This window comes from Schistocerca cancellata, chromosome 2, assembly GCF_023864275.1.
Source record: "Schistocerca cancellata isolate TAMUIC-IGC-003103 chromosome 2, iqSchCanc2.1, whole genome shotgun sequence".
Taxonomy (NCBI): domain Eukaryota; kingdom Metazoa; phylum Arthropoda; class Insecta; order Orthoptera; family Acrididae; genus Schistocerca; species Schistocerca cancellata.
In genome coordinates, this window is record NC_064627.1 from 821140155 (window position 1) to 821162182 (window position 22028).

The 22028-nt window shown below is 39.9% G+C and overlaps 2 protein-coding genes across 3 annotated transcripts in view; one reads left to right on the forward strand and one right to left on the reverse strand.

Annotated features, from left to right (window-relative positions):
- LOC126162706 (TELO2-interacting protein 1 homolog) overlaps window positions 1-13767 on the reverse strand; it is a 151801-nt gene extending 138034 nt beyond the window's left edge. Inside the window, exons 1-2 of one of the 2 annotated variants that reach the window (XM_049919363.1) lie at window positions 13537-13764; window positions 102-313 (exon numbers count right to left, since the gene is read on the reverse strand). In XM_049919363.1, coding sequence (XP_049775320.1) covers window positions 102-301 — 200 coding nt within the window. In that variant the 5' untranslated portion in view covers window positions 302-313; window positions 13537-13764. Of the gene's footprint in view, window positions 1-101; window positions 314-13536 lie in introns of both variants that reach the window. The other variant, XM_049919364.1, reaches the window with a different exon arrangement.
- A 28-nt stretch (window positions 13768-13795) lies between these two features.
- LOC126158939 (uncharacterized) lies at window positions 13796-17792 on the forward strand. The gene is made up of 2 exons (XM_049916477.1): window positions 13796-14371; window positions 14486-17792. Exon 2 carries the CDS (start codon window positions 16740-16742, stop codon window positions 17790-17792), a length of 1053 nt encoding a protein of 350 aa, XP_049772434.1. The 5' UTR covers window positions 13796-14371; window positions 14486-16739.
- The last annotated feature ends 4236 nt before the right edge of the window (window positions 17793-22028 follow it).

The window sequence follows — 22028 nt, forward strand, 5'->3', positions numbered from 1 at the left end:
TATAGATGTAGAAATATATCTGGAGCAATGATTGGCCATATACTCTCAAAGCACGAATGACTATGTATTCTCAAAACAGGAAAAACAAAACTACATTCTACCTTGTCTGTGGTGCGCGGAGATGAGCTTCCAATGGAAACATCACATATGCCTGTAGGGCCTGCAATGCTTCCCGTGGGCAGCCCAATAAGACAGTGTTCAGTTTCATTATATTGTCCAATGTTGGATCCTTCATAACAGCTGTGCAGAGTGGCCGCAAGCGGCTGAACTCTGCTGCAGCTGCCGCTTCCGCTGACTGCATCTGAATGCTTTCCTTTATTCATGAAACAATAATGAAAATCACAATATAAAGAAATGAAAGTGGGAGTAATAAAAGCTTGAAATCACAAAACAAGTTCACATTACAGCAAATGTAAAGAATGGTTGTAATTTATCATCACTGTTGACTAGCTTTTTTTAAGAAGCAATGAAGCAACTGAATAAAAAATAGAAAGAGAATAAAATTGCAATGAGATACAGATACCAAAGCCATGGTACAAAAAAATGACATAACTCTTTTTGCCAAATGCAAGGACTAACCTCTGAATGGGATTTGCATCCTACTAACCACAGAAAGTTTGGGTAAAGATTAATGAAGAAAGAATGCAAATACAAATAGACTGACAAAGCATTAAGTGCTCAAAACACTCCGATAACTAGGAGTCTAACACTGTGAACAGTGGAAATCTGGAGGAACAAACAAAAAACAAAGACACCTATCACACCTGGTACTTCACAGTAGCATGTAAAGCATCATGTAAAAAATAAAACATAAAACAAGAATATATTAAAACATTTGTGACTGAGTGCTAGATGACGATGCTTCACATTATAGGCCAATTTACTTCCACAGTGTTCAAAACTTGTATGAGGTACACTGTATCACTGATCCATGATTTATATAATTTTGAACTACAGAGTCCACCAGAAAAATGTATACACTCTTAGACAGGCTCTATCGAGATATCGATATTGTCTTTCAATTTGAGTTATGAGTGTGGTGTAGTATGGTCTTTGGCTCAACAGCTGTTAGTACTTTCATCTCGGTATTGAGAAAACAAGATGGCTGTAGCACGCTTGACATACGAACAACGAAAATGTATTGTGGAGTGGTTTTTCAATTTGGATAACACCGTTGAATTGCAACATCAGTGGAGGCGGGTTTTTGAAACAGAACCACCAACCCACCTAACAATTAAATGCATCATTGCCAAGTTTGAAATGCATGGAACGAGTTGTGATATTCACAAAGGAAGATCAGGAAGACAGCACACATCTACAAGTCCTGCTTCGTCAGCTCTCATGTTGGAAACATTTGTTAATTCTCCACAGAAGTCTGCTATGCACTGCGCACGTGAAGTGGGGGTTAGCAGTACAAGTGTACAAAGAATTCTGAAAGCTGCAAAGTGGAAAGTTGACATTCCACAACTACTGCACACGGTTAATAATGACAATCCTGATCGCCAAATGCAATTTTGTAAATGGTATCAGCAAATGGTAACTGATGATGAACAATTTGTGACAAAGGCAGTGTGGAGTGACAAGGCACAATTTAAACTTGATGGAACCATTAATCGGCATAACAGTGTGTGCTAGGCACTGGGAAATCCGCATGTTTATGTGGATAAAGTGGTCAATCTACCAGGGGTTCATGTGTGGTGCGGACTATCATCTAGGGGCTTAGTAGGACCCTTCATCTTTGATGCTACTGTCACTAGAGAAGTGGACCTGGAAATGTTACGTCAATCAATTTTGCCAGGTATACGTGCGCTTTATGGAGCTGATGAAGAGGTCTTCTACCAACTGGACAGGACATCATCACCCTACCACCTAGCCATACGAGGTTTCCTGGATGACAATTTTCCGGGGCATTGGATTGGTCAAAGCGAGCCCATTGAGTTCCCTCCACAGTCACCAGGTCTAACACCTATGGACTTTTACTTGTGGGGAACTGTGAAAGATAATATCTATCGACATAAGCCATGCATGCTGGAGGATCTTCGCCAGGAGATTTCAGTGACACGTACAGCGATCTCCACTGTAAAATTGACTGACATAGTCGCGGCCATAGTCTTGTTCATGAAGGAAGGGACACTCCATGGTAAACAATCATGATAAAGGAAGTTTTAAGAAAACGAGATTATTGCATAATAGACATAAAACAAGGCTTAGTGTTATAGACAGAGAGATGGTAAATGAAATGTGTTTCGCTGTCAAGAGGGTACTGCATGAAGCCTTCAGCAACTAAACCGTAGCAGAATATTATTGTAGCATGTCTCTCAAAACCAGAGGAAATTCTGATAATATGTAAAGGCTGTTAGTGGTATCAAAGATAGTGCCCAGACATTCACTCATGGACGAGAAAGGAATTGAAACTGAAGGTACAAAGCAAAAGCAGAACTGCTTAACTCTGTTTTCAAATGTTTCTTTACAAAGGGAAACCCATGAGTGCTGCGCCCCAATTCTTGTACTTCTGCAAGAAAAAGTGAAATGAATATTAGTGTCAGTGACATTGAGAGACAGCTGACATATGTAAAACAAAACAAAGCTCCAGGGCCTGATGGGATCTCTATCAGATTCTATACTGAACTGCAGCTGAGTTAGCCATTTTGTTAAACATAACACACCAAAAATCAGTCACACAAAACACTGTGCCCAGTAGTTGGAAGACAGCACAGGTCACGTGTATCTACAACAATGGCACCAAAAGTGATCCACAAAACCACCACCCAATATCCTTGACAACCATTTGTTGCAGAATCTTAGAACATATTCCGAGCTTAAATGTGAAGAAGTATCTTGAACAGAATGACTTCCTCCATGCGAACTAGCATGTATTCCAAAAACATTCATGATGTGAAACTGAACTTGTGCTTTTCTCCCAAGATATACTGAAAGTTATGGATCAAGCCAGTCAACTAGGCTAGATACTGCGTTTCTTGACTTCCAAAAGGCATTTGACTCAGTACCACAAGTACACTTACCATCCAAAGCCTCAGGTTGGTACACAAATGTGTATTGTTTCTCCATAAATTTAATAAACAGAACAGATACACATAACAGAGACTTCAGTCATCAATAATACATTCTCCTTCACTATTTACAACAGTCTGCCAAAGCTAGGGTAACTTTTCAATTCTGCAACAATAGAAATCATGTGGTTTCGAGGCAAAGAACTCATCAAGCCATGTTCAGAACGCATTTTGTCCCGAAAAGGAAGTTCCTTGAAGGATGTTTGAGAGAAAGTGGAAAAGATGAAGATCTGAGGGCACGAGTTCAGGTGAATAAGGTGGGTGTGGAATAACTTCCCAACCCAGATCCTGTATAGTGTTTTTTGTCACTCCAATAGAATGCAGGCAGGCATTATCGTGGAGTCGCGTCACTTCACACAGACTTCCTGGTCATTGTTCTTGGGGTGCACCGCAAGATGTCTCACTTGTTGCTTGTTGACAATAAATGTCAGCAGTGATGATTACACCTTGGGGAAGCTATTCATAGCACACCACACCATTACTGCTCCACCAAAATTGTCATACAGTAAGGAGGAAAACTACTCCCACCTCACTCGAATTGACCACACAATCACTCTATCTCACATGCAGTAAGACAGCAGAAAAAGAGCGAACGGTGCTATATATGAGATTACAACACAAGTAAAATGACAAATGAACTAAAAAAAGAAACAAGAAAATGTCACTGGCAGACCACTTACAAAAAACATGTGTGAGCCAGCCAACCTGTTAACATATTAAAATCATCTCTCTGATATCTTGGGAAAAATACTGGACAGTTCACGAAACTTTAAAACTCTAATCACATTCATCTGAATGTTTCCTAAAATAGAGGACAAATACATCAGCAAATCCACTGTGCCCCACTGGTCAGAAAATAAAACACAGTCCAGTAAAATGTGGCACACAGTGATCTGTAGACTACAAGCATCTGGAGGGTCCTCAGACTGGAGCAAGAAGTTATGCATTATAGAGCTCTGGCCTATGCACAAACAAGTAAGGAGGACCTCATCCCATCGACGTGGCTGGAAGGAGGTACGCCACGGACGCATCATGGGCTTTACTGAACAGAGCTTATTCTCTGTCACTTCCAGCCACTCATCCTCCCACCGATGAAAGACTCCAGATATCAACAGAAAGATTAGAGCATGCAGGGAGATGGCAAACTAAAATAACTGAGGATCATGGTACACCACCTTCACTGTTAAATCTGTCCTTCCATTCCCCGCAATACGCATGTGTCCTGGTACCCAGCAGAAAGACACCTCCTTCTGCAGTCGTCGTAATGGGAGGCAGGCATCCTGGACAATCTGTGCTACTTTATGCACTGAGTACAAATGTTGTAGAGAGTGAAGAGCACTCAGAGAATTGGAACAGACAAGAAATTTAGTACTGGAAGAATATCCCATCTCCTCCAGAGCCCAAAGTTCACATATAATTCTGCATCGAAGACAGTAAAGTCTTGAGACAGCCGGACCCTGACAACACGATTCAGGAAAACAACAGAGCAACCAACAGAGTCCCCTGTTTAGACCCATCTGTAATGACAGGTACACACTTGTGGTGCTCACACAAAATATCAGGAAATATTGCATTAAAAACAGAAGCAGGAGATTAAGCCCGCCTGTACTGCACTAAATCTAAAATTATACTGGGCCGCTGCAGTGACCACAGTGGCAAGCAGTTAAAACCCTGGATTTGGGATGGACATGCTCCACACACCGAGTGATTCCAGCACTTGTTGCACTCAGGTCCTAAACAGCATTGTTGCTCATGCATGATTGGGGAAAAGGCATTCCACATGCAGACAAGCAACAGTATGGTAAGTGGCTCAAGTGAGAGATGTGAGGAACTTGCGAGTCTGTTGCACCACAAGGAGCTGTCGCCGGATGGTGAGTGGTGGTTTCCCAGCCTCAGCACAGAAACTGGGGGTGGGGCTGGTCTTCCAAAGCACCTGTGACCAGCCTAATCCCTTCATGGTGGATGACATCAATAATCTTCAGGTAGAAAGGCCTCACTGACGGATACACTGTGTATTCATAGTATAGCTGTGAATGCACAAAAGCCCTATAAAACTGGAGCAGACACCCCTGTCTGCTGCCCAAGGCCTGTGGCTAAGGCACTTTATGATATTCGGTACCTTCTGGGCTCTGGCTTTCAGTTCCTTTGGGTGTGGTAACTATGATAATTTGGAGTAAAAAATGAGGCCCAGAAACCTCACTGAGTCTTTAAAATGTAGAACGGTGTCCCTCAGAAGCAAGTTGGGTAAATTACAAATATGACAAGAACAATTAAAATATGCATGTGCGCACAAACACACACACACACACACACACACACACACACACACACTCTTAAGGGTCCGCCGCTCGTGGTCTCGCGGTGGCGTTCTCGCTTCCCGAGCACGGGGTCCCGGGTTCGATTCCCGGCGGGGTCAGGGATTTTCACCTGCCTCGAGATGACTGGGTGTTTGTGTTGTCCTCATCATTTCATCATCATCCAGGAAAGTGGCGAAATTGGACTGAGCAAAGATTGGGTAATTGTACGGGCGCTGATAACCACGCAGTTGAGCGCCCCACAAACCAAACATAATCATCATCATCACACTCTTAAGGAGCACTTTACAGAACTCTGTACCACATATGTGATGATTGTTGATGACTATGGCAAAGAGGGTACCACTTAAAACACTGCCCTGAGAAACACCATTCTTCTATTCCAAATTATCTGACAGCATGTCACCAACTCAAGACCTAAAACAATGACAGAAAGGACCATGTGAAAATGGGGAGCTGGCCACAAAAGCCCAACTGATGGAGTGGGACCAGAATACTGTGTCTCCAAGTAGTGTTGAACACCTTACCGATATCAAAGAATATGCCAGGAAAGTAATGTTCACACAGGAAAGCCTGCTGAATAGCTGCCTCTAGTAGGGTCAGGTTGTCAACAGCGGCCCAAAATCTCCGGAATCCACACTGAGAGCAGCTAAGGAGTTGCCTGGTTTCTAAAAACAACCAGACAAGGTAATGGGTAACCATACACTCCAGGGTCTTTCCTAAACAGCTTGTTAAGGCAATGTTCCAGTAACTACCGGGGCACATGTGGTACTTTCCTGGTTTGAGGAGAGGTATCAGAATTGCCTGTCTCTAGGAATCAGGGAAGTTGGCTGTCTGCCATGTAGGATAAATTTGGTTGTGACTTGGTGCAGTGTCATGAGTATCAGACACTGCTGACTCCAGCTCACAAATGGAGAAAGGGGAGTTGTAAGATGCTCTGCCATCATCTGAGCAATGCCCCTGAGCTTTGTTTGGAGACACCCGTTTCAGCACTGCTGCTACTGGTTAACCGGCTGTGTTTACCATAAATCCTGCAGATGGCTTCTCATACTTTTGTAGAACAAGTGGAACGGTTGATGAAGGCCAGGAACACTTGCTATGGCCTTTTCTTGTTTTCCTTAATTACATGTCAAGCCGTGGCTCTTGCGACATGAAATGCTGTGAGGTTCTCTGCTGTCAGGCAGCACTTAAACCGTAGAAAAAACACACGCCTGGCCCAGATTGCTAGGTGACACTCACCAGTCCACCAAGATACAAGTTGCCTCCGAAGATCAGCTGAAGGCTTTGGGATGAATAAGTCAGTGGTATGATGGGTCATTCATGTAATGTGGTCCACCCATTCCTGGATACTGTCACAGTGTTCAAATACAGACCACTGGTTGAACAGCACCCAGTTAGCCCTACTGACCATCCATTTTTGTGGCTTCTCTTCAGGTAATGCTACCCCCCCCCCCCCCTTCCGCAGCAGGCGAATGTGGAGTAGGAACTAGGTTGGTGGAACGAAGGTCATCAGTGACTTCCCGCTGCACAGTCTACAAGGGCTGGAGAGCAGAAAGAAGAGGCTGATGGCTGACAATGACCCAGTAGCAGCACAAAAATAGGTGGAAGTACCTGTGCCGAGGATGCACAGCTCATGAGATGTCATGAGGCTCTCCAAAACCTGACGCCAAGGACAACTAGAAGTCGAGCCGCACAAAACATGATGGGCTTTGAAGTCTCCCAGTAGGAGAAATGCAAGGGGAGTTGTTCCATAAGATATGTGACAGCCTCAGAGTCTATCACATCACGCAGAATTAGATACAGGGAGCAAACTGTGATCTTCCAACACACGTTTTTTAATGGCAACTTCTTGCAGGTCAGTAGCCAGGAGGACAGCAGAGGAGTGGTGTGCATTATTGACAAACACAGTGACCCCTCCCTTGGCCCTTTCCCCAGTCAGGTAATTTTTGCAATAGAGCGTATAGTCTCACAGTACAGCGCACCACACACTTTAAAATGCATTTCCTGCAGATACAAGCACAGGGGGCATTCCTGTTCTAGGATTTTCCTCCACTAAACTTCCACTGTAATATGGGAACCATCTATCACAGGGGTAGCATTTTCATCCTGGCTTTCTGGCGGGGAGGGGAGCTCACAGTGGGTGGTAGCTCAGTCCGACATCAAGGTCCATTGCCTCTGAAGAAGATTCAAGATAGGCATCAGACAGGATGACATCATCATCATCAGACACTATACATCCTTTCTTCTTCAGTGGATGATTCTTTGCCTTCGACTTCAAGCTTCAGGTGGCTTCAGAGCCACATCCACAGAAGTGGTAGTGCAGTGCTAGACGGTGGACAAGACTTGATCTTTGGTGGAAAAGGAAGTCCAACAATGTCAGCAACCAAGGCCTTTTCTGAAGTTCTGGAGGGGAGGGGGGACCTCGAAATGCCTGCAGTAGCACAAGTGCATTGACAAATGCAGGTACTAGTGCTGACACTGAAACTGGCAGCCTCTGTTTGTGTAACATCGACTCGCTGCACTGGCTCGTTTCAGTACTGAAGCAAAGGATGTGGCGAGTGTTGGTGGCATCATGGCTTTATACATTTTTTTGGCTTCATTATGTGGGATGTGCTTTGTCCCCTTCGCTCTTGTATCTTCCGTTCTTCAAGGTTTACACTGCAGTCTCGACTCCAGGCAGGAAGAGCTCCAGAGGAACTAACACACTTCAACGGTGATCAACAAGCAACATCTTCGTGGGTGACCTAACCACATTTGCCACAAGTTTCTTCTCCCTTACACCCAAGAGTAGTATGCACAAAGCACCAGCATTTGAAAAAGTGCACTGGGTTGGGGACATAAGGCCGCACGCTGAGGTGAAGGAAACCTGCCTTAACATGCTCTGGAAGTTTTGTGCTGCTGAAAGTCAGGACAAAGGAGTCAGATTTGAAAAGATTGTCATCCACCCTTTCCTTGATATTCTGCATATCAACTGTTCCCCACTGGGCTAACTCAACTTTCAGATCTTCTCTGGGAATGTCCAAAAATTCTTGCATGTCACAACACTTCTGCTGTAATTCAATGTGTTGTGGAGCTCTGTTCCAATGGAATACTCCCACGGCTTATCGCTTTCTGCAGGTTCGTTGTTTAATGGGAATTAGAGTTTTGACCAACAGTGTCCCATCTCGTGACTGCTTGACTGATTTTAATGTCACTGTTATACCTTCTAAACCCTTTTGAATGTAAAAAGAGGAGAATTTCTCAAAGGTTTCCTCTCACCTCTTAACAGTCAAAAGTCTACATAGTGTGCCCAGGTAAGCCTGATACAACCGAGGTGCTGCAGATTCCTCAGAGGTTGCCCCCTAACAACTGTTCCACCTCAACAGCCATGCATATCATCAGCACACAGCACACCTTGAGACTGAGGGTTGGTTCTTTTTTTTTTTTTTTTTTTTTTTTTTCCATCCTCGCGGTCTGTGTCCCTGACATACAAAGTTCCACTGCCACATCATACAGTGGTCGCTGAAGCATGCCCTGAGCTTAAGGTGACAGGGGACATGCAGTGCTTACCAGTCCCCAGCTCATAAACCCTGGGGCCACCAAGCCCATACTCAGCAAACAAATGCAGAGCACCTAAGGGCTCCACCAGTTGCGTAACATTATCCTTCATGAATGCACGTCATTATCCTTCATGAATGCACGTCATCTTTGTATGGGGGGGGGGGGGTTTGCTGCTTTTTTTGGGCTCAACCATTCCTATCTTTTCCTTATGTTAGCATAAAGAGGCAATTTCTTGTCACCAATAAAGATACAGGACAGGAATAGGTGGGGTTGTTCATGAGATAACTGATGACGAGCAAGCAGAGATGCACATATGGCTACACACTGATTTTTTGGCTTAGAGCATGAGTTAGTCATAGACCTGACTTGTTAACCTTCTCCACTCCACTGCTGTCACCCTTCTATTGAATTCAAACAGAAGAATTTGTTGGGAATGTTCCAATTTCTCCATTTTCTAGCATCCACAGCCTGACTCATTATCTCCAAATGACAAAATAACAATACGTAAACTCAAATAGCAACAGTTAACTACAAATAAAAAATGATAATCAATAAATAAGCCCATAGCAACTGGAATACCAACGTGCAAAACAAAAATGCTACTAACTTATGCACCAAATTAATACAGTCATATGTGGTATCAAGCTAGGTTTGTGACTGGATTGAGAATTTCTCCATGAAGACAGATTATGTTATCTCAGATGGAGAGTCATCAATAGATGTAGAATTAACTTCAGGTGCCCCATGGAAGTTCACTGCTGTTCATTGCTGTTCACATTGTATTTAATGAATTTGTCGGCAATATCAATAGTAATCTCAAATTTCTTGAAGATGATGCAATTATCTACACATAATGAACTACTGTCTGAAAGAAACTGCACAAATATTTAGTCAGATGTTGACGAGATTTCATCTTGGTGACAAAGGTTAGTAGCTTGCTTTCAGTGTTCAGAAATGTAAAATTTTTCACTTTATAAAATGAAAAAACAGTATTCTATCGCTACAATATCAATGAGTCACAGTTTGAATCAGTCAACTCATATAAACATCTGGTGTAACCACTATGGAGATACGAAATGGAATGATCACATAAGATCAGTCGTAGGAATAGGAGGTAGCAGACTGTGCTTAACTGGTACAACTCTTGGAAAATGCAATTGTCTACAAAGGCAACGCCATACAAAACACTTGTGTGGCCCATCTTACAATATTGCTCGAGTTTGTGGGGCACATATTAAATGGATTAACAGGAGATGCCGAATGTATAGAATGGCAGCAAGGATGGCCTCAGTCTTGTTTAACCTAAAAGTCATGGAGATGCTGAGAGAACTGAATTGGCATACATTTGAAGATAGAAACAGAACATTCTGTGGAAAGTTACTCACAAAACTTCTAGAACCAACTTTAAAGGACTAATCTTGGAATATATAGCAACCCTTTACATATTGCTCCCATAGGGCCTGCAAAGGCAAGATTAGACTAAATACAGAATGCACAGAGGTGTTTAAGACATCATTCTTCCCACAGTCCATAAGTGAATGGAATGGGAGGAAGCCCGGTATAATGGGAAGTATTTCTCCCACACACTTCACAGTGGTTTGAAAAGTATAGATTTAGACAGGTGAGCATTATAAGCACGTTTCTGAAACAGCTGAAGCGCAATTACAGCATCAGCAGCTGTTATGCTGCATACTGATGTTGGAAATTCACTGACACTGGTCGTAGCCAATCAGGTCATAGTTTACAGTAGCCTATGAAAATCACTGAATGTAATTACTTCTTTTGGTAGAAGATATGAATTAATTACATTTGTTTTAGGTACAGAGACATGAATTTTAAAGTTGGTTACTGACTTTTGTATTTATTTGGTGACAGGAAAGAAACTAGATGCACTAACAGACTCAGTTGTGGCGAAGCCTGAGGCCTGGGTAAAGTTGGAATGGGGCAGTTTGATTGTCAATTGGCAAATTTAGTGATTATGAATAAAAGAAAAGAAGTTAGTTTACAATTTGGAAATTAGTGATTATGAATACAAGAAAAGAAGTTATGCTGTCAGAATGGACTTTGTGGTCCAACACCTGGATTAAGTTGCAATGGGATAACAGGCTTTTGAGTTGGCAAAACCAATGAATCTCAAAAGCAAAATATGACTGTCACAATAGACTGATGAGTAGCATGGTCCAAGATGTACATTCCTTGTTGTAGCAACAACTTGAATGCCTTATTCTCATTTTACTGAAAATTCTGATGGTGTGGTTATTTCCAATATAATAGAACATAATTGCAGCTAACTTTATACATGAACCATATGAAATTATGAATGGGCATTCCAAGTGCCTACCAACAACTGAGTCATGATTTGTTTATCTCAGTTCCTGTCATTCAACACGCCAGTCGTTGCCGACATCAGCACAAAACAGAGAAGCCTTGGACACTGTAAGAGCACTTTTACCTTCTACAACAGTTGGTGTAGCAATATTGCCACAGCTGGTTCAATACCCTCTACACATAATAACCATGAGAAACATGAATGTTAAACATCACATGAACAAAATGAAACCATTCATACTCTCCACTAGGATAGATAGGCTAATATTTAATGTATACTCCATTAATTCGAAGTGAAGTGGACTTCAGCATACAAAACAAGTGAAAAGCATCAAAAGCATTTACTTATCACCACAGAAAAGGTATAGAAAGTAACGGACATACCAGAATTCACAGGACACTGTAGCCGAAAGCCATTAAGTGAATAAGGAGTTACAAAGTTTATTTATATTAATTACATTACAGTGTGTTCACAATTTGAACACTACATAAAAATCTCATTATGTGGAACTATAAATAATATACACATCATATAGCTAGCGGGTAGCGCAATGAATGGGGAATTTCGAAACAGGTTCTCGTACAAATCTGTTGAGCATGCTGCACTGCTCACACAGCTCTTTTTTTAAGTTAAGAAAGTGAACTATGTGATGTGTTAACCCAGAATATAATTTTGTACTGAAGGATGCTATGGAATTGGAAAAACAGGCAATCTGAACACAAAGCAAAGCTGTAATATACCTTAGTGATATATTTATTTCATTTATATGAGTACACAATTTGAAGTCAATATTTGAAAATTTTGCTTTCCAGAGAGGGTCCAGTTCCGTTGGAGTTTGGTGCTGCATGAACCATTTTTTAATCAGAGGTTTAGAAATGTTGCCATTTTGCATTAATCATTAGCCCCTGTTCACCTTAAACCAACCATTTAGTTGGGTTGAAGTTTTGCTTACAGTTGATTCAAGATGCTTGCTGTAGGAAACATGCTTTTGTTGTCTGCAAAAGGGTAGTTGTACATGAATCAATATTCAGCTCTAGGGTATTTATATGCACGAGGAAGAGGATTGGTACAAGATGGTATGCTTGAGGAACTCCCTTTTTTCGTTTTTTTTGCATCTGAGGAATACATCTTAGCACTTAACTTTAATACATGTATCATTTCTGTTACCTCTTTGTATAGTTCACATTGAATGATTTCAATTCTGCACCTCTAACAGCTTATTGCTTCTCTGAAAATATTTTGTAGTTCAGTGTTCCCCTACCCCCCCCCCCCCACCCCATTTTCAGAGTATTTTGTAGAAAAATCATAGATGGCAGTAGTTGCACATTTACTTTCCTGAAGCCATGCTGGGCATCAATAAGAATTTTATTTTTACCCAAAAATTTCATTACCGTGTTACACACTATATTTTCTACATTTTTAGTTAAGTCTGTAAATAAAGTGCTTGGTCTACAGTTTCCTGATTTGTCTCCTTTCTGATGAAGGAGACCACTGTGGCAATTGGTAGATAGATAGAAAACGTGTCTGTCAGAAAAGATTTGTTTACTGTGGCTGGCAGGAGTACACAAATATCTGTAATGATTTGCTTTATGACCTAATCAGGAATACCATCAATTTTTGAAGACTTTTCTTAAACATATGGAGTTCTTTTGAAAATATAGAGTGACTCAAAGCAAGAATGTAGCCTACTTAGATTAGATTAGTGCTTGTTCCATAGATCATGTATATGACACTTCATAATGATGTGGAATGTGTCAGGTTAATAAAAGGTGTCCATACAAGAAATTACATTACACAAAATATTACATGACAAAAATATATATATATACGAATTCAAAATATATATATATTTTGAATTCGTTCGGATTGTTAATAACAAATTTCATAAGTGAATACATATATTGTGAGGCTACAGTGAAGATATCTAGTTCTTTAAATAGGTGTCTGCAGGATGATCTTGGATGAACTCCAGCAATTATACTACTTTGTTTTCAATGTTTGTATTACATTGTATTACGAACTATTACCTAATTTGTGGTATCTACAATCGACAACTTGCAAGGATACGAGATGTCTTGGGGATTATAAACTCTCACAATGATGTTACTACTCACAGTGACACTTTGCTTGGGGTTCTTTTACTGATATTAGCTCACCATTAGCAATTTTTTTCTTTTTTGCATAGGAAAAATATCATACCACATAATCTTATGGTGGAGTACACACGTTATCTCATATGATAATAATAATTCACCATAAAAAAATTACACCAAATACATACCCTACGTCAAATGTACATACAGATTCACATTTGACAATAATTAGAGGCTCGAATTTGATCTTGTCCGAACCGAAGCATACTTGCACTTCACAATGCTAAATTCACATCATAATATAATAATGACGACTGGCTGTCAAACACCTGTTGTAAACAAACCGCAGGTTCACATCATTTCATAATCTCTCTGCAACCCGCGCAATGCAAAGATCCTCAATTACAATTTAGCAGTGATCTCCATACCACAGTCTCCATACTAACTGGATGTACATCTTCTGTCTTTGACCATAGCGCTTATCCGTGCCGTCTCAGGAGTGTTTGTTTATATCGTCCGCCATCTTTTAGTTAGGCAAAAAGTTTCTCATGGTGTTAATGAAGTGTATGTTGTGAGTGTAAAATGGTTATTTCGTGCTCTGCATACAACTGTACGAACCGGTGGAACAAGGAAAGTAACTTAACTTTTCACAGATAATAATTGAATGTCAAGAAATGACAACAATCTCGTAAATATCTTGGTCGTTGCCTTGCACGATACAATGTGTCTTCTGTTTTGGACGGGTTTCCTCTGCAAAAAGGCGATTTTCTGAAACAGTGGGTCATTGCCACTAAACGCAAAGGTTTCACGCCTACAAGGGCTAGTTTCTTGTGTGGAGATCACTTCTTGGAAGAAGATTATTTAGTAAGGCCTGGTACTTCGAGAAGGCATCTCAAGCCTGATACAGTGCCATCACAGTTTGCGTTTCCGACGCATTTAATGTCCAAGGAAAAGCAACCAAGGCGGCAGATTAGAATAACAACTCAACAGCCTACTGTAGAAACTCATGATTATATTGAACAGGTTAAGTCACTTCACATGAACATTGTTTCTGTTTTCAAACAAACATGTTTTCTCATAAGTACTTGCCAAACTTTGTTTCATGCCTGTACTACTTGTATTCTATTCTTGTTTCAGTTTTCTCAGAGTTGTGAAAGATCGAAGGAATGTGGATCTCAAACACACATAGAAATGATTGACACGGCCACTGACACATGAAGTTTTTTACCAGATGTCGTGGAGACACTGAGAAGAAAAATCAAGAGCCTGCAGGAAAAAATTAGGAGAACAGAGAAGAAAAACTATTCAATGAAGGACATCATAAGTACTCTGAAAAAGAATGGTCATCTAACAGAGAAGCTGCATGAATTCCTGAATCAACAAACAGGGACTCAGGTGGAATTAGTGTGCAATTTGTTGAATAATAGTGTGTCATCCAAGGGAAACAGGTACAAAACAGACATTAAAATGTTTGCAATGACAGTGTATTTTTACTCTCCTAAAGCGTATGAATATTTACAGACATTAATGCCTCTGCCTCACAAATCACTGATTTCTCGTTGGGCAGAGACTGTGAATTGTGATCCGGGCGATGTAAGTGATGTGTTCAGGTACTTTGAATTTAACCATCAAGTGAGGACTGAATTTAAAAAGATCTAGCCTCATAATAGATAGTATGGCAATTAGAAAACAGGTAGTGTGGGACCAGGAAACTAAGAGGTATACAGGTTTTGCAGATTTTGGAGGAGAAGTTGAACAATCAAAAGAAGTGAAAGAAACTTCAGAGGCATTAGTTTTTATGCTCGTGTCCATATAAGGTAAATTTAAGTGTCCTGTAGCGTATTTTTTAGTGAATGGCTTTGATGGCAGTGTGCAGGCAAAGTTAATAAACTCTGCTGTGGAGAGGCTAAGCAATTCAGGCATCAGAATTTGGGCAGTAACTTGTGGTGGCACAAGGACTAATATAAGTACTGTTCGTTCATTGGGATGCAGTATTAATTTTCATCAAAACTTTTTTTCTTCTCAGTCTCTTCACCCAAACCTCAATGTTTACTGTGTTTTGGATATGTCATTTAGTGAAACTTGCTCGAAATGCATTAGCAGAAGTAGGTGTTATAGAGTCTACAAATGGCCATATTAAGTTTCAGTACTTAAAAGAACTAAATGAGTTGCTAATTGAGGAAGGCATGACATTTGCTAACAAGTTGTCAGGACAACATATTAATTATGTTAGTAAAAAGATGAATGTCAGCTTAGCAGTTCAAACACTCAGTTCTAGTGTTGCAGATACTATAGATTTTTTTTAGAAGAGCTGGCAATCCCAGATTCCATGGTAGTGAGGCAACAGTGGAGTTTTTGAGATTTATAGACAGAATTTTTGATGTCTTTAACTACAGAAATCCTCTAGCTTCAGGATATAAAGCCAGCCTGAAACTCAGTAATCAGGCATATTGGCTTGATATTTTTCATAAGACAGAATCTTATATAAGAAGTTTAAAAGTAAATGGTGTTTCTCTCCTGCAGCACCCAAGAAATACTTTTGCCTTTGGCATAATTTTGAACATGCATTCGATTAGAGCCATTGCATTGGAAATAATGACTAGGGAAAATTCTCCTCTGCAATATTTATTGATGTATAAGTTTTCCCAAGATCATATTGAACTCTTCTTCTCGTGTGTGAGATCTAGAGGGGTTGGAATAACAACCCAAATTCATATCAGTTGAAGTGTGCTATGCGCACGTTGCTTTTAGGCACTAATGTTAGCACTGTTGGGGGAAAGTGTACAAATTTTAATGTGTGTTCAATGGTACCTGTAGGACTGTATGACGTCCAATCACAAAAGTGTCCTCTTGTAGACGATTCTTGTATGTTTGTAGACAAAGTAGAAAAATGGTGCTCACTTGTTGAAGAGGGTACTCCATCAACATCTGGTTCAGCCACTGGAACAAGTTCTGTAAACGAACATCACGTCGACCACGAGGTATCAGACAGCGAAGAAGACGAAGACGGACAAGAAGAAACACAACAACATTCTGAACCACAACGTTTAGTACCTTATTCTGATAGTGAGGAAGGTATGAGTTCGCCAATGCAGGTAGATTCAGGTAAACGTCAGGCTGCAGCTGCTCAATCTGGTGGATCTAAGAAAAAAAAAAAAAAACGTTACCAGGGACTGGAGCACCATCTGCTAACGTACTGGGTGATTCTCCTAATACTCGTGTTGATCCGTTACCTGCTCCTTCTATATTAGATACTGGTAATATTACAAGATATCGCAAAGTACATAGATTTTTCACATATGGTTTAGCATATAAAGTGATTGAACATGAAAAGGTAGTATGCGTGGTTACTCCTTTGGCAGAAATTCCCGTTGATAGGCCATTTTTGTATATGACACCTTCTGAATTCGATTTATTACCTGATGGTAGTAGAATTGTTCATTGTTCTGTAAAAGTAATTGCACGAAATCCTAGAATTGCTTTTCTGACTATTTCAAGTGATACAGAACTTGCAACATTAAATCAAAATAAGAATATGATTACAAGTGTAGGGATTAATTTGAAAATACCGGATATTAATGTAAAGCCTACAGCATTTACTGCAAATGCACCTATGGAAACAATTGCCATAGATCATACACGAAAGTTTGATTCCATTTGGAAGTCATGGTATGGTTATAGAAATGATGAAGCAGAGTTTCTTACTAAAGTGCCTGCACATCAATTTGGACAACCCATTAATTTGAAATATTATTATGCGTGTGTTTCTAGCTCAAAAGATAAGGGTTTACATAATTGGGGTTGGAAATGTGTACAGTCTTGTGTTTCTGAAGTAGATGCCGATGCACAAACAGGAAGTGTTATTGTTGACTATACTTATACACCAACATTGGGTTTCCTCAAAATTCCAAAAGTAGCCAATGTTGATATTTTTCCTATTACAAGTACTGCTCAAAATGTAATTCAAAGGTATAATATTAATGCTGATAAGCACTGTAATCCTTTTATGTCATGTGATAGTTTTTCTTTAACCCCCTTTGAACCAGCAAGAATGGAAGAACAATTAGTAGGAGCTGTTAGTCCAGTGACAAATGCAGAAGCATCGGGATATAATAATTTAATAGAAAAAGCTGATATTGCTTCTGCGGGGTATAATATTAGACTTCATGATACAAATGTTCAACCGAGCCTTCATGTAGGCATTAATCCTACATATGCTTTAAGCACAAGCAGTTTAAATAGTGATGTTACAAAATATACTGATACTCAAATGTTGTTTGAAGTTATTGCAGAATGTTCAGTGTATGCAGATGGTCTAGAGACACATTACCCTAGAGCAACTGTATCAAATGTTCAAGTATCAGATATGATTTATATGTCTAATGTAAAAAGGAATGAGGAATCATCTGTTTATAAGGGGCAATATGAAATTAAACAATTGTAGCTGAAATGTAACAATTGAAATTTATTTGTATTTGTTGTAATAATTGACAATAAAAATTATACATTGTACACATTTTTGTCTTTTATTTAATAAGGAATATTATACATTTGCAATAATGAAAAGATAGCTAAAGGATAAGGCTTTTTTATTGCATTTTTCAATTCATCATACTTTTTCCACCTAATAGTTCTCACACGGACATTGTTGAAATCTGGATGACTACATACAATTGGCTGAGAATTAGAAATTAACAGTAATGGAGTATGTCTTAAAATAGCACCTCCTTTATATTTTACACGAATGTTGCATGCAATTCCTTCACAAACTTTTTTGAAATCTTCTATAGCACCTTCTTCTAAGGAATGCCAATTTCGTGTATGACTCCAGTCAATTGCGAAATCTATTATAGCTTTTGCATCCAACTGTTGAACTTGTTGTCTAAACTCTTCTTCTGTAAAGGGTCGTTCTCTTGCTTCCTTTAACAGATTATCGTATCCTACGTCGTGCTCTTTAGCAATGGCATCTGCTCCACTGCACGGTGCGTCTATATTTATAGGATTTCCCGGTCCTACGTAATCACTGCCAGGTAAAGTATATCCTTTGTTCTGTACACATTCAACTAATTTTTTAACGCCGTAAGCGGCACCTGCGGCGGCAGCAGTTGTCGCGCCAGCCACTATCGCTATTTGCCCTGAACTTGTAACACCAGCTGTGCTAATTGCGGCCCCGTCCGTGACACTCTCAGATAACAAGGACACTGTTTCGCTAGGTGTTTTCCACATACAAGCAGAACATTTTGTACTACATTGCAGGGTATGTTGCCCCTCACAGTTTCAAAACAAGTTACATGTAAAGACTGCCTCTACATTCTTAGGCCACCGTTGTTTGTAATGACGCAACATATGCACTTCTTAGTACTGCAGAAAAGAGCTCATTCACAAAATTTGTAAGCTGAGGCAAGCTTATTGAAACAAGTAATGCTGTATACTCTGTATTGGATGCTGTATACTCTGTATTGGAGCACCCAGAAAAATTGTTTCAAATGTTTGTTAGTGGTGACATGAGGCAAAAGCATTTAATTAGTAAGATTGTCATGTGTGTTCTTCAAAAATTGTGAACTATTCATTCCCTAAACTTGACCATGACTTCCATAATGAATGCAGAATTGAAGATTTGCACGAGACACAGCTTGTATGTAAGATTGCATCCAGGTACATTCAGGTGCGGCTGAAAACATATGGGAAAAGGTTTTCACTTTAGAAAATAGGTCACAATACAACTAGTGTAAGACAAAAACTCAGTAAGATCATTTTATTCGGTAATGTGTAGTGTTGTGCCTGTAACATTGCAGTAGTGGTTAAAAATGTATGGAAATGACAAAAATAAATTTTGTGTTTCAATGTGTTTTTGTGTTCTCATTTACTACCCTTGCTCATGCTTAATGTTTACAGTATTCATCATTTTACTAATGATAAAAAAGTACATAGACATATGAAGGTGTTCCTTGGAACATTACAATCAGGGTAACTTTTAACTAATCATAGTATCTTTGTACCAATTGCTATTCTTGTTTCAAATGTCTGGTGTTCCACCTGTTTGTATTATTTTGTACCAAATGTAATGTTTTCATTACCTCTGTGATTCATTTAAATGTCTTTCCACCTCCCTAAAAGCTCTTAGGCTTGTGATTTTTCTTTAATTGCTTTGATTGTGAAGTGAGCTTCTGACAGTGATTTAAGTTGAACAAAGTCAGGTTGATACAAATATCTTGATATTTCAAAGTAAATCTGGAAACTGAATCAACACTGTTTTTACTTCTTATTAACACCTGATTTCCTTTTGTTGGGATGTAATTTATTCATAACATTAGATATGGGAAAAATACTATGGGTTTTTTTTTAAAAAAAAAAAAAAGAGACTAAAGTTACCCAGAAAGACTGAGTAATTTTGTACCAGTATTAAAATTGAAATTTTACTCGAAGAGAGCGTCTCTAGTACATATTTCCTCATTGCCAAGCACGCCTTAGCAATACAGGTGAAATTTTGGTGTCTGTTGTGATGTAGATTGTGTGTGCAGTACTTTAAAAAAGACGGAAAAAAGTGGTGCAAAGTTACCCAGATTGACTGAACTGTTTAGTTAAATATGCACTTTAAACTAACTGATTTCATCGCAATTTCCACGTTGGTACATGTGAATTAGTTAAGTAAAAAAGAGAGCAATTTTCGTGTCAGTGTCACACGTAATGTTGGTTGTTTCATATTGTGCCTGACATTAATTAGCATATTGTTGTAGATAACCAAATTCACGTTTAAATAAACCCCATTACAATTTTTGCCGACGCCAAAGATGATGTCGCCACTGATAAGTGCATTACATATGTGAATAAAACTGTTTAGTTTCGCTTTTAGGTAATTTATATTTACGATATTACAGTAGACTTCAGTGTTCAAGAGCGTAGTTCGTTGCTTTCATGTTAATGTAGTTAGTTTTATTATCGTCAAGAATGTAGATACTTCCGGACGAAAACGAGTGCCGCCTTTCTAACTAAAATATCACATACAGTTTCTTGCCTAACTGCTATATGGCGGCGCTAACAGACGACGGCATGCTGTGACAGCCGAAGTTCGCCATCCAGTTAGTATAGAGATCACTGGCCATTAAGGTTTCACAAAGTACGCCATCTTTGGCACTCCCGGCGTGTCTCTTTCATTGTCACAAAGCACCGTCCTCGTCACAGCGGAATTCCCAGCCATATGGCTGGGCCATACATTGGGGCTATCCCTCTCGTCCAGCTAACGTTTGCCACTACGTTTTTGCTGCCGGGCCGCGGCTTTAACGAGCATCCTGTGCGGCCGCCTCAGCCCCGAACGTATAATATTTCCAGGGCGCCACAACTCGCCCGTTACCTTGCTAAGAAACTGTGCTATTTCTCCTAATGGAAAATTTATTGACAAGAAACTAATCCTAGTTTGGCTAAAACCAATATCAAAGTCAGCCCTACAATGTAGTGATGCCATGCTAGGATATAAACTTCATCTTGCAGTACAAAACGTTAGTCATCTTCTGCTGATATACTGTACAGAGAAACATTACGCCACACATGGGCATTTGACAGCAAACTGTAACAAATTGTCCCAAAATTGCTCCTTACATTGACAAGTTACTGTGAAATTCTAACAAATTGCCTCATACATCACAAAATTAAAGCAAAAGAACTATAATGTCAAGTGGGATGCATGATGGTTAATTTACATGGTGACAACCATTACCTCTTTTGGGCAAAGACGGTCTTGCACTAGAATTTGACATTTCTGGAGAACAAAAATCTCCTCTATAAAAATCAACACAGATTCCACAAGCCGGCTGGAGTGGCCGAGCAGTTCTAGGCACTTCAGTCTGGAACCGCGCGACCACTACGGTTGCAGGTTCGAATCCTGCCTCAGGCATGGATGTGTGTGATGTCCTTAGGTTAGTTAGGTTTAAGTAGTTCTAAGTTCTAGGGGACTGATGACCTCAGAAGTTAAGTCCCATAGTGCTCAGAGACATTTGAACCATTTTTTTTGTTATTCCACAAACAGAGATGCTGTGAAATTCAGCTCACTGTGTTCCTCCATGAGATCTATGAGCTGTAGACAACAGTGCTCAGGTTCATTTGACAGTCATCTGACACCGTCCCACACTGACATTTGGTGAAAAAAGTAGAAACTTACTGAGTACCATACCAGATTTCCGACTTGATTCAAGACTCCCTTGCAAATAGAAATCAAAATGTCACTCTAAAACTGACAGATGTAAATGTAATTTCTGGAGTAACCCATGACATTGTGACAGGTCCATTAACTGTTTACAATTTATATAGATGATCTAGCAGAAACCATCAGAAGCTCTTTGAGACTGTTCACAGATGATGCGGTTGTTTATAAGAAAGTAGCAACGCAGAAGACAGTATAGATTTTTAGAATGACCTGCAGAGGATTGATGAATCGTGCAGGCAGTTGACCATGAATATAGATAGGTGTAACACACTACTCATACATAGGAAAAGAAACCCACTGCTGTACAACTACACTGTTGATGACAAATTCCTGGAGACAGTATGAATCATGAAGTATCTAGGAGTAACTATCCAGAGCAACCTTAAGTGGAATGACCACATAAAACAAATAGCAGAGAAATAGACATCAGACTGAGATTCATAAGAAGACTCTTAAGGAAATGTAACTCACCCATGAAGA

Bases quoted from the DNA above. Each gene is read 5' to 3' on its own strand.
- LOC126158939 (XM_049916477.1), top strand. From the start codon at position 16,740: ATGACACCTTCTGAATTCGATTTATTACCTGATGGTAGTAGAATTGTT.